Source organism: Hyposmocoma kahamanoa, unplaced genomic scaffold (assembly GCF_003589595.1).
Source record: "Hyposmocoma kahamanoa isolate Upper Pololo Valley unplaced genomic scaffold, ASM358959v1 220, whole genome shotgun sequence".
Taxonomy (NCBI): Eukaryota; Metazoa; Arthropoda; class Insecta; order Lepidoptera; family Cosmopterigidae; genus Hyposmocoma; species Hyposmocoma kahamanoa.
Genome location: NW_020653740.1, coordinates 4,316,812 through 4,331,299, shown reverse-complemented (window position 1 = coordinate 4,331,299; position 14,488 = coordinate 4,316,812). Strand labels below are relative to the sequence as shown.

The following is a 14,488-nucleotide window of genomic DNA, read 5'->3' as shown; positions in this document are numbered from 1 at the left end:
TTAAAAGTACCTCTCGCAATGCATCTGAGCTACAGCCCTCGATTATAGTACCTACATAAAGGTCAAAATACTCAGGTCTATTGCTGGAACACTTCGACGCTCGTAACAGGCATGAGCACACAGAAAAGAAAAAAGTTACACCGGTGTAGGCATACCAGGTACGGCCATGTTTATTTGGGCATTAGATAAATCTGTACGTGAAAGAAGGTTCGCAAATTTCTTTGAAGACAATGGTATGCGAAGTCCTTTGAACCAGTTTGGTGGACTGTGTATAATACGCTTTCCTCAAAGGCTACCCGTACTCATCAATGTGACGGGTACATCTTGATCGAATAATGATAACTAAACGTTGATAATACATCAGTAACATAGTAAACAAATGCAATATTAGCTACCGCATGTCGTACAGTACTTTGGCTTGTCTATATTTCGACTTCTACATAATTTATCGTAAGACTCTAGAATAGATATACATTTTTTTCATAAAAAAAAGTAAGTCTATGTACTCAACAAGAAAATTATTAATCATAAAAAATAATGAGTAAGTTTTTAATTTAATTGCAATATATCGAGAATCGCAGGCATTATGATCATTTTAGTCTTCTCGATATTTTAAAACGTTCCCGTGTAAAATTGTGAATTTGGAGCTCACGATTTTATACGTAGGAGAGTGACGAGTAGAGTGTTAGGGTTGAAACCCTCCGCATTCATATGTGGAGTGATATAAGGGGAGACGAAGGCCGAAGAAAAGTTGGATGGATTGTGTGGAAATAATGGCTAACAGAGGAAGAAAAATACATGTTCTGCCGACCCCGCCAAGTGTGGGATAAGGATAGGAAGAAGAAAATTCTATACGTAGATCGATTTGTTTCTTGTGTTTTATACATTAAATATATTATTTCGAGCCACGTTCCATTAAACAAATTTTTGAATTTGATGCGGGGAGTGAATTCACCGAATTGTGAAGTGTGTGGTATTCCTGGGGATGTGCATCATTTGCCCATGGACTGTGTTCGAACGGCACCTATCAGGGTACGGTCGGTTTCTGTACATTTAATATAGGGTGGTTTCAACCTGTCTGCATTTAAATAAGTGTTTCCTTGAAGATCAATGATCAAAACCTCTAAATAAATAAAGGATGGAAAAATATACACAATATAAACATAATAATATAATATAAACATAACAGGGAAGTACTGCCACCTTATCGATTTCTGCCGCCAGTAGTGTGAGCATAACTGCTGTCCGGTTTGGTAGGGTGGTTCTGGTGAAATTACAGGCACATGAGACTTGTCAACTCATGTCCCAGGGTGACGGGCGCAGTGGCGGTGCCCCTAAGATCTTTAATACGATTTAAAACTCTGAATGGCACTGCAACTGTTATGGATAGGCGTATCGCTTAGCAGCACTTGTTCACTTGGTATTAAAAAAATAAAAAATAATACATAGCCCTCTATAGAAATAAAGTAAATACCTAATAGTTAAGTGTTATTAGTCAATAGCTAGAAAATTTCAGTTTTAAAGATTGTTCAATTATTTTAGAGATTGTTTTTATTTACGAAACAGGTGCGACGACCTCCGTGGTCGAGTGGCTTGGAGTGGTTTTTATGGTGTCGCCGACCAGGTCAATGAAGAAAACATTTCTATATCGACCCCTCCTACGTAAAGTATCGTATGTCGAAATTGCCAAGTACACAGGGGAAGCGTTTTAAAGTTCTGAATTCACTGAAATGAGCATAATACGTGACTAGCATTCCTCGGTTTAGATAGGGCATTATAAAATCCTAGATATCTTAGATGATCTCTTAGATGATAACTCTAAGTGAGTAACGAGCGTTGCCGAATAAAACTGACAAATGCTAAAGTCATAGCTAAGCTCGTTTCAGTGAATTCAAAACTTTAAAACGCTCCCCTGTAAACTTGGCAATTTCGACATATTATGATAAGTACTTTACGTAGGAGGCGTCGATATAGTCTCGGGTCTGGGTGTTTGTAGTGCCGTCAGTCGTTGTTTCCGATTTTCATGACACAAGTGCTTTAGCTAAGTAGCTAAAGCACTTGCTAAAGCTAAGTAGCTAAAGCACTTGTGCTATGGTTATACTACCTTATGTATGTGAGATTGTCTAATATTCTAATTATTTTTTATTTTTTATTTTATAATTATTTTTATTTCTAATTATTAATATTCTATGTCTAATTTTAACTGCCTCTGTGGCCGAACGGTTACCATGCCGGACTGCCACGCAGAGGTCCTAGGTTCGATTCCCGGGCCGGGAGAAATATTTGTATGGCCTACATTTATTTCTCTCGTGAGTTTGGGTGTAATTTGTGGTTGTCTATGTGTGTCCATGGCACCCGCGACACAGGGTTTCCCTAGTGCGGGGCTATGTTGAGTGTGTGCGTTATTATTATTATTATTATTATATTTATTTATTTATTATTAGGTGACCTCTGCACTTACGGCGTATCATATATTAAGGACATACACCTCTATAATATGTTATTTAAGATCTTTGAAAATTTTATATAGAATAATAAATTGAATTGAATTTATATTACACATGCTGTAAATAAGTTTAACTGAATGACTGACTGAAATGTGTATAATTCGATTGTACTTATTGTATTTTGTTTCAAATTAAAATAGAATACCCTAACGACAATTTACTATACCAAACATTGCTTTATATAATTTTTTTATAATTACTTTGTTGCGACAGCCGTCTCGGTGAGCAATTGGGTCGCGTAATTTTACGAACATTTTAACTGAGTTCACGTGAGCGAAGGCAGAATATAATATACCACACATTACTCAGCTATAATGTATCTGTTACACTATTCTAGCGCACTGATATCACTACGATGAAATTCGTAATGTAACATTTACTGTTCTAATACATATAAACCTACTCTCTGTGCACGGGTTTCGCCTAAACAAGGACATTCGTAAATGTACACTAACCCTGGTGGAATGCGAATTTGAAACTTCATACGTATTCGACGAATTTTTAAGCTTCACATAATTATACAAAACGTTCGTACTCGTTTCCTTTTTTTACGATACTAAGTGACGGGACAGATAAGTAATGCCGCCTGGTGTTAAGCGACACCCCTGGGCATAGCAGTTGCAGTGCCACTCAGAGCTTTAATCGCAAAGATCTGAGGGCCACTGCTACTGCGCCTGTCACCCTGAGGGTCGTACTCTAGGACTCTACTCAATGCTCAAGTCAGGATTTGAGCAGATTTGAGTATGATTTCAAGCACTGGAAATACGACCCTAACGGCAAGGACTTGAGTATGATTTTCAGTGCTCACTGCAACATTCAAGTCCTGAGTATTGAGTCGAGTTCTGGAATACGACTCTAAGGGTCGTATTCTAGAACTCTACTCAATGCTCAAGTCAGGATTTGAGTATGGTTTAAAGCACTCGAAATCATACTCAAGTCCCTGCCATTAGGGTCGTATTTCCAGTGCTTGTGAAGCCAGTGCAATCCTGACTTGAGCATTGAATAGAGTTCTTAAATACGACCCTAAGATAAGTTGACAAATCTCATGTGCCTGTAATTTCACCAGCACCTTTAAAACCGGAACGTAATAAATAAAAAATAAATCTATACAAAATAAAATATATATACAATTTCCAGGGGTTATGTCGCTGTCGGGCGAATACGGCAAACGAGGTAACACATGTCAACCTAACGGCATCTTTGACATCTTTATAAACTTGTATCTGGTTTGGCATTATCACACTTTTACGATCTACCAATTCTGGGCGTTTTTCACGAATTATTAACTTAAAACTTTCCCGTTTATTCTTAAATGCGCGCTTAAGTATTATTCTTAAAATGACTATAGACAATGTAACATTGAGAAAACAAAATTTTTTTAAAGGCAACTAGTGACAAGTCAGATTTGTGTCAAATTTTCTCCGCTTGTTCCTATTTATTCCTACGTGCACTATAAGTTTCCGGAATGAATAAGAAAAAAAATGGTCAGAAATGAATTTATTGTTTCCCAAAATATTCTCGTATATTTCTCCATACAAAAAAATGAATTATTTTTTCTGTGAAACCATCATCTTTTAAAGAAATTATACAAGATTAAAAGTTGTTAGGAATGTTATTACCACATATAAAAAATATTTGCTCGGTACTCCACAAGTTACTCTTATATCAAATAATAATTTATATTATTAATAATTTAATCATGGGAACAATTTTAGGAATACAAAGGTGATTTTTTTCATATGGTAAATAATAATATTCCTGATAACTTTTATTCTTATGTAATTTCTTGAAAAGCTGATTGTTTCAGAGAAAAAAATTTTTCGTTTTTTTTGTTTGGAGAAATAAACATTTTATTTTTTATCTCGAATGTACGAAAATGTAATGTGTGTGGTTTATTCCCAATATAGGTCCAATCATTCTCTATGAAGAAAAAAATAATCCATCTGCAGGTACTTGCGACTTTACGAGTAAAAAGTTTTAGAAAAAAAAATTTAGATTTGTTATTTATTTTTTAACACAATATACTAGTTTCTGCTTAACTTTCGTGCTATTGTTATAACACTCTTTAAATTACACTAAAATTAATTTTTCTTTAGTCGAAGCTCATGTAATTTGTTAAAAAAGTACATAAAAGAGTTAGCAATTTTGCCGCACCTTTACTTACAAAGCCGCAAGTACATGCAGATGGATTATTTTTTTCTACATAGAAAATGATTGGAAATATACTGTAAGTAACCCACGCACATTACATATTCGTATATTTTGAGATAAAAAATAAAATGTATATTTCTCCATACATAAAAAACATTTTTTTCTCCGAAACTATCAACTTTTCAAGAAATTATAAAAACTATATTATATATTCTTTTCAAGAAAGAATAAAAATTCTTAGGAATGTTACACACAAGTTATTCCTATGTCCAAGAAATATCAATTTGGGCCCACTGTGCAGCGGCCGCCGCGCGGTTGCCGAGCGGAGTCCAACGCGCGGTTGTATTATTCAGAGGAATTTAAATGTTGTTGCCTAGTAAATAGAATTCAGATTCGCCATTAATGTACATGAAGGCGTGATAACTGGGCGGTCGCCGCGCGAAGACTTTTCCTCGTGTGTCTGGGCGCTTATAGTGCGCCCTATGTATTAATTTTCAGCGCGCGGGTTACGGGTTACGGGAAGCGAGAGGCAATCTATTACGGGAATGTATTGTTATCAATCCAAAGACAACATAAATTAATGCTTACTGTGCAAAAGTAAAAGTCGTAACCGTTGAAATAACAAGTAATAACTTTTAATCCCTCTCCTGTGAAAGTTGGTTTGGTGCAGATACGCGCTTTTTACCAATACTTCATAGGCGGATTTGCACTAACCCCGACGATATATTTGTATTTTCAAATATACAATATTTCGTTTCGGGCTCTTTATATGTCTCACGACTGACCGATCACGGGACATGCAAAGAGCCCGAAACGTTTCTTTGAAATATGCTATTTATATCTGAGAAAATAACATAATTTCAAATCCACTGTGTTCAAAATCGATAAGGTAGTTAAATTTAAACTAATAGGCCAATTTTTTTACTTATGATGAGCTAGTAATTACAAAGTATTACCACAGTCTAATTACTAACTTCATTAAAATAAGCGATTCAGTTAACTTTTCACAATTCCGGTAGTTTTAGAAATATTGTTCGTTTTAACGTCGTTACATATGTAGTTAAGTGTAAGGGCGGTTACACACAACGACTTATAGCAGCGATATACTAACGATTTATAGGCGGTTGATTAAAAACGTGAATCCCGTTTCCATCGCAATTGCATCGCAACTGCATCGCGATTGTATCGCTGCTTAAGTCACACGTGTGGGTAAACGTAGACGATTAGCGACTGCATCGCAACTGTATCGCTTCAGATGCGCTGCTAAAAGCCGCCGTGTATAACCGCAATAAGTGATCTCTTAACACTCACCAAAGATACCTACCTACCCAACGCTACACATTAAACAATGGTTCATTCATTCATTCATAAACAAATTGAACAACATTAGACGAAGTGTACACACTGACTGAAACGCATGTTTATTTTATGTTTACAAAATATATTATAAACGTGTTTATTATTACTATTACGCAAATATCAGTAACGAAACATTTTACGTGAGAAAGTCCTTGTGAAAAAATCTGTACCTATTACTAGTATCAATTCTGTTTCTGTCATTGTTTTTAAGTTTATCCTGTCACCTGTAAGTCACAATGAGTCAGTCTATTGTACAGCGGTCGAGAGCACGTCAAGATTGATACCAGACTCGTTTATAAACAATATTTCACTTTAAATAACGCTTTACACAATGTTTAAAAAAAAATTCTTACCTATAAACATTAATTAGTGCCAAATGATTGATTAATTTGTTGTTTAAATAGCTGTCAACCTACACTGGACTTCTTTTTACTCGCTAACTAACAAGATGGCTGACATTAATCAGCTGTTAGCAAGTTAGAAAACGTCAATGAGTTAAACAGATTTGTTTTGATTTTTATTGCGAGAAAATTTATAAACAAAACTATAGTTATAAAGTGTGAATCATAGAAATGCATAACCCAGTATATACCAAGAACCTAGCCAACATATCTTTGTAATAAGTGCGTCAAAATATCCTTTCAAATCAAAATAAGCTTTCTTTTTTCGGCATTATTGTTTTAGACACATCTTCATATTCAATTATGCCTATTTTCTCGACTCATCCGAAGAACAGAGTCCGTTGTGATTATATAGCGAAAAGAGAATAGGTTTACATTACGAGAATAATTTCGTTATTCAAACTAAGGCCCATGTAAAGGTGTTTTGAGAATTTATATACCTTATTTCGTTTCGGAAATATAAAATCAAACAATGCTCGATCTGACATCCACGGCGAAGAAGAACGAACGAAATGTACTATGTCCTGAGAACAAGTAGTCTTGCACATAGATCTTTGTTCTACAGATGAATCGTTCTCTTTGTGAAGCAGCGTGATTAAACTCTGAGAATAAAAAGAATATAAATATGTATACTTGATATTTATTATTACCACAGTGCTGTTACTTTCTCGATTTTTCAATCACATGGCTTACAACTTACTTTTTCGGTTTCGTCCCAGTTTGTAGCACGGGCTCGCTTGTTTTCTTCATCCATATTGAAAATTTTACCAGAATAGGTAGCACCACTCACAAATTTTCAATACTTATTTTGCGAAACAAACTTCGCCCGCATCCTCAAATCAATTTTTAGATTTTCGCTCCAAATGTCAAATGACAGACATCTGACAGCAATTTTTTTTCTTTTTTTTTAGTAGAAGTTGAGAATTAGCGAGCACAAATTGCTAAAACTCGCTTATTCTCAACTTCAACTCGAAAGTCAAAGATAAAGAAGCATTTATGCCATAGGTAAAACAAATTACACTCGATAACGTCGTTTCTTAAGCTGCTGCTCGTTCAATGTGCAGACCTCCCTGAGAAGACCGAGCAACTAGCGGTTGCTCTTTTCAAATTCACTTAAATGCTATGGAATACACTTTGAATCAAATTTGTGTGGAATCTAGACCCATGTCGTCTTTCCATACATCTTGTCTAATAGGTAGTCTTCAATTTCGTAATATGACTTTTCAATTAAAATACTTGTGATGTACTTAAGTTTTAAACTAATGAAATTATAATCTTAATATATGCTCCGGAATCATATTATGAAAACGTATAGAGTTCCCCATAAAATAATCTTTTACCTTTGTTAAACGAAATCGTGGTTCCATGAGCTTGGACTTAGTATAAATTATATAATTATTAATGCAAAGATCGAACACTCAGAAAAAAATCCTTCAATCCGGCCGGATTCGAACCGACGTCTTCTAGCATACCGTGGAAGACGCTACACCAACTAAGCAGGTAGCTGTAAAGGTATCTAACTGGGTGATAAAACTTACATAGATTTCTTATGAGAAATCTACGATGGCGCTACGATTAAAAAGTCGTTGAAAAACCAAACACAAAGACACGACAACAAGAACATAGAAAAATTCGTGTGGTCCGCTGGTTCATTCCGTTGCTTAGTTGGTATAGCGTCTGACACGGTATGCTAGAAGACGTCGGTTCGAATCCGGCCAGATCGAAGGAATTTTTCTGAGTGTTCGATCTTTGTATTAATAATTATAACAAACTAGTGGAGTAATTTCACAAAAAATAATTGAATATCAATTCAATAAAAATTTTAAATAGATTATGTTTTTTTACTTGCATACAAAATATTTGAATAAACGTACTGTGATGCCACAGTTATGATACCAGTTAAACTGTGAAAGAATCCTCTATCGAAATGTGATTACTTAAACTTTATATTAATCGTTTCTTTGTAATAGATATAAAAAGCAACGTACAACAAAAAACAGTTTGAACACCTCACCATTCTTATTTTTTAAACACTTTGTTATTATAACCTATTCGGGTAATCTCACATAATATAACAACGCACTTTATACCTTACATGTCACACGCATTAATACGAATATTAAGCATTACACTGAGCACTATTATTAGTGATTTTGTGAAATACTAGCATAAAAATTTGCGTTTTTCTTGTAAGAAAATTTCACGAGTGTTCATAACAACACTTTATCATGAAGAATGAGATATAATTAAGGATTACTCCTTGTTATCAATGATTGACATAGTGCTATAAAAAGGACAAATTAACTTTTTTTTTAATAATATCAAGTGACGGGACGAACAAATCGTGCGCCTGATCGTAAGCTACACACCTGTCCATAACAGTTGCAGTGGCACTCAGAGCTTCAAATCGCAAAGATCTGAGGCGCACTGCCACATGCGCCCGTCACCCTGAGACATAAGTTAACAAGTCCCATGTGCCTGTAATTTCACCAAAAGTAATAGATATAGTAAAGGTAATTGAATAAATTCATTTTAAAAGTTATCCTGGAAAGTAAATTAAAGTTAAATTTGGAAAGTAAATTAAAAGTTAAATCCGTCCTGTTACAGTTACAAACTGCGTCTACGGCTTACGAAGTAACTTTTTAAGTTATTGTTAATTTTTATCTCTAAACCTAAGGGTATTAAGATCAATAAGCGAATATTTATAATTCATAAAACACTCCTCAGGTACCTACTTTACTTATCAACTAGTGTTGCCACGAACAGCCAATGACCGAATACAAAACTATGCGTCAGCAACGAGATCGAATAGGCGAATATTCGGCCTGATTAGCAAGCACGAAAAATACTACTTTAACTTTAGATATGAGTTATGATAAATAATTATGTACAATAAAACAAAAAGGTATTTTAATTTCCAACTTTATAATTTAAACTTATGAGTTAATGGGGAAAGTAATTGTTTATTTCACTTTAAACTTTCAAAGTTCTACTAACTTTCAAAAACTTTCATTTTATTTTGGTTGGCAAATAATAAGTTGGTAATTTTTAATATAATGTTACCTTTTATGATCTTTTATAAAATATAAGTTAATTACGTTGATCTTTCTTTAAAAAAGAAGCGTACAATTGTATGTTCAGCATTAAAGAAAATTTACACTATTATTTAATGTGCTTTATCTCCTCCTGTATTTAGGTATTCGGTCAAATAGCCAAAAACAGGCAGACTAAGCTGAATACCGAATGGTGAATGGTACCGAATATTACTTGCAACTATACTTTCATTGCATATGAGATAAACGAAACGACGAGACGCAAGGTTCAATTTTCAACAAAGACTTTTGACAGATTGTACATACAACGTATAACACATTACATAATTGTGAATTATAACATATTTTAAACTGTATTGATTTTATAAGAATATTGAAGCGGATGTCGACTTTCACATATTGTACAAGGCGACAGAGATATTTTTATACATGTCATTGAAAGTACCGTTGAAACTGAGTGACACTGACGACTTGTAAAATCTTTTACGTAAGGTGACTGAACTTTGTCACCTGATGTAGTGATTGACTAATTACGCATATAGACAATAGTGTTTATAGACAATAGTGTTTTTTTAACTGGATATTCTGAAAAAATTCGAAACTATAGACATACAGGGAAACTGTCTTAGATACCGTAAGTTATTTTTTATGGAAATAATTTGACTATACTTAAATTTGCGGTCAAGTGTGAATTTTTCCTTAAAAAGAATTAAATTGACCAATATTTTGTTTTTTTATTCAAATCAATTCAGTTTTATTCAACTGCATCCGAAGCCGAACGGTTACCATGCTAGACTGACACGCAGAGGTCCTGAGTTCGATTCCCAAAACTGGAGAAATATGTGTATGGCCTACATTTATTTCTCTCGTGAGTTTGGGTGTAATTTGTGGTTGTCTATTTATTATACAAATTTAATTTAAAAAAATTGCACACTATTAGTGCAAAGTCAAGAAGACGTCTGGTATGACAATTAAGACTTAAATCAATCTATAAGAAAGATCCAAAGTGTCAAGTTTGACGTGTTCTCAACTGTACTACTGCTTCTGTAAATGTTCCGAATGGCCTCCATTCAGATGTATGCAGGTACGGGCACATTCCAGCATAACTCTGATAGCTTTATGACAGAACAACATGGTCGATTATTTTTAATTTTTGTTCAGAGATTATGAATGCAAACCTTACACACTTTCCTTGATAGGAAATTATTTTTATTTCTATAATGTTATTTCAATTTCATGTAGTATTATTTATATAGTATACTGCATTGTAGATGATATTATTTTGTGTTACAATTTTGAAGTTGAAATTTAAAAATTCATACATAAAAAAAAATAAACAAATAACACACCACACAACTCAACATTAATAAAGAATCTGTTACTTTTATCAAGTTTTATTGAATATTAAATTTCATTCATGTCATTTATTAAACTAAGAATTTTACTATAACAAAATTATTTAAACAAAAAGTACTTAATGATACCTAAGACAGTTTTCTGAATTGTACAGGTGTAGTTTCCAATTTCCCTCATACAAAATACTTAAAAACATAAAAATGTAATTTATAAGTTATAAGATAAAAATCTATACAAAAAGTTATCACCAAATATGTAACAAAGGCTAAGCCTATATATACACAAGATAAGATGATTAATAAAATGATTTATGTTAATAAACAACTTATAATCTAATGTTTGTTCAAATTAAGGAGTTTCAAGTTTCAGTTTGCTACCTAATATTTAATTAATAATCTCAGTACAGAGTACTAAAAAACTGACCTTGAAAGTCATTCATCCCTTAGTTTGCCACCTTTAGAGGTGAAATATTTTCTTCAAATTTAAATGGGACCACTACCGAGTTACCCTCTTTCCAACAAAAAAATGTTCATCAAAATCGGTTCACAAATGCCAGGCCAGAGTTATTGCATAACACACATATATCATTAGTATCAGTAGAGCTCCTCGTGAAAGAGTTTGTCCAGGGAAGTACTGCCACCTAATCTATTTCTGCTGTCAAGCAGGAATGTCAGCATTACTGTGCCCTGGTTTTGAAGGGTAAGGGTTCTGGTGAATTTACTGTTGGGACTTGTCAACTTATGTCTCAGGGTGACAAAAAAACATACAGTCGAATTGAGAACCTCCTCCTTTTTAGAAGTCAGTAAAAATACATAAGAGAATAACATAAGACTCCCCTTTTTATACAAGACTGTATATATTACTGCAAAGATTAAAATAAAACCTTAAAAATGTATATTGCTTATTGCAATTAATGAAATTAATGTATATTGCAATGAATGAATATTGGTACACAGGTGTAAGAGTGTGACTTCTACAACCATTGGAGATTTGCGCAGTAACATAGCAGAACTTTTTGTATAGAAGATATCAATAACAAAGGATGATAGAAGTAACACTGACCTCCTAGCTAGGTGAAGCCGTTCCTGTGTGGTCAGGTGCTCCACCTGAGCCATCTCAGACACCAAGTCTGAGTGCTCCATCTTCACTGATACCTGTGCACAATTTTTTGTAATATGTACTAAAGCTGTTACATTAGAATAGGCACCTAGATTTTTATTGAAGCGCAAGTACTTTGGGTGTTTTATTTCTTAACAAATACTATATCTTGATAAATTTGTAATGTCAATTAAAGTTAATAATAAAATTATTCTTTAATTTTCCTATTTTTATTAAATCGCTTTTAAAAGTAAACAGTTTTATTTATAAAAACAAAGCAAATCATAATTAAATATTAAGATATTTTGATTAGGTAGTTCTGCTACTTTTTATGGACAAATTTAACCAAATTTGTGTTGTGCAAAAACCAAACAACAATGAGTAAAATTTTTATCTGTTCATAAAGTAATTTATCAGATTTCTTTGAATGTTTTAAAACATTTAGTAACTAAAAATTGTTCCTATAATGAAACAATTATTTTACACTTTCCAATTCAATGAATAAATAATAATTTTAGGCATTCAAAGTAATCAAAAAGTCAGTTGAACAAATTATAAAAGTACACATACGAATTGACAGTAATTAAGACTTTTTCATCACTGGTTAACTTACTACGGACTATATTGACTTTCATTATCACTTTATGCCCAATTTGGAGGTCAGTTTGCAAAAAAGTGTATAATTATCACATTTCATTCATGAATAATGCATTAAAAGAACCAATAAGGTAAAACTAGTTTTAAAAGTGTATGCTAGAAATAAATCATTTGTAGTTAAACAATCATAGTGTAGTTATGAATTAACCATTTTCAGAAATTTAAAAACATACATAGCCAATACTTGCTCAAACACTCAGCCAATGTTTTAAAAAATATTGTAAACATAATAGCTAAAATTTTGATCAAGATCTTAAGAGACTGGTGAGGTTACAATGAAGATAAGCGACACCAGTGATAAGATAGCAATTTAAAAGAGCATCAATAATCCAATATGTATCTATCTACACTAACTTGTTTATAACATAACGTTTATTCACGGGCACCTTTATAAACACTATTAAATTCCCTCTTGGTTTACATACGAAAGGAATTTCAAAAACAAACTGACATTTTAGAAAGGAAGAAACTTCTCTCACTTGAATCACCATTATAGGTCAACTTATAAACGATAATATAAGTAATCGACGACACATGCATTAATTATAAAGGAATTGCATTATTTTTGAGAAAACTTACCGCTATCCTAGATTATTACAATGCAAAAGTATGTTTCATTCTTGTCTTAATAAATTTGCCACACATCATATGCGACTGACGGTAGTCGCGGTATACAAAAATACTTTACGACAATAACAGCTTCAAACAAGAGATCAGTCTAACACAAACTTTTACAGTTACACTGCATTTTCCGTCATTTTTCATGAAAATTATAAACGAAAATCTCAAAAACAGCCAGCAAGCGACAGAGCCGCTCATTGAGTGTGACCAATAGTAAAAATATCTGTCACTGTCAAGCCTTTTTTTTTTAATTTATTGCTGGCCATAGAAACAAAGTCCTTCAGCCGAAAACATAAACGTTTAATTATATTTCTGTAAATATGGCCACCATAAAGAGGATAGGCAATTTGAGGCAGCGTGCTTGGATTGACTAGGGATTCCTTAGAACGGGCCGATACGGGTATTTTAGTTCGAGATTCGTATAATTTCGCGTTTTAATCTTCGATTAAGGCACAATAGCACTATCCTATTCCACTTTAAACTAGATTTCGCAAAATAAATGAAAGTCAAAATAAAAACGACACTTTCCCTCCAAAAGGCCCAGAGCGAATCCTCACTGTCAAGCTAATAGTTAGTGTTGCAATTTCTTCGAAATAATGCTTCAAAGCGTGTTTCAACATTTTTTCAATCATGAAAATGGCAACACTTGCAAAATAATCAATATTATCAGAAATTGTGAACCGCGCGAAATTCAATTAATAATCGTTTTGTAAAGACTATACCTTTGTTCACGTTCAGTATTTTGAAGTAACTGCGAATTTTTGAACAAAAATGATTTAAAAAAATTTAATTATTTATGGAATGAAGATGTAATTATTGAATATACTTACGTGAATATTATAATTTTTTCTGAGGGCAAAATGTAATTGCATTTATCGTAAAGATACGATTACATGACGTTACGTAGCCACTTAGAAACCTATCTCAGGAGTAGATGACATTCGGGATACAGTTTTCTTTTTGATGGGTTCATCATAGTCATTTTGGAAATAATAATTAGATAGGTAAGTAAGTAACCAAATAAATAACTCGCCAAGATGTTAATGTTTATTAGATGTTAATGTTTATTCCATATAAGTTTTACAATGTAAATTAAATTCATGATCTCCCAACTATGGTACAATAATTTAACAATATTTAGTAAAAATATATATGGTCCTAATTTATTAGCTATCATCCTTTTAGGGCAAGCAGAGTAAATGTCCCTATACCAAACAGTTTTTATGATGGGCATACCTCTGAAACCGCGAAAAAATAACAGCTGTTCCCTCTAATTATCTCAGTT

At 33.2% G+C, this 14,488-nt stretch overlaps 1 protein-coding gene across 3 annotated transcripts in view; it reads right to left on the bottom strand.

Annotated features, from left to right (window-relative positions):
• Positions 1–13,276, bottom strand: part of LOC113227894 (protein phosphatase 1 regulatory subunit 16A) — a 68,693-nt gene extending 55,417 nt beyond the window's left edge. For 2 of the 3 annotated variants that reach the window (XM_026460979.1, XM_026460978.1), the window contains exon 1: positions 11,890–11,969. In XM_026460979.1, coding sequence (XP_026316764.1) covers positions 11,890–11,969 — 80 coding nt within the window. Of the gene's footprint in view, positions 1–11,889; positions 11,982–13,161 lie in introns of those variants that run through there. The other variant, XM_026460977.1, reaches the window with a different exon arrangement.
• Between the last annotated feature and the right edge of the window lie 1,212 nt (positions 13,277–14,488).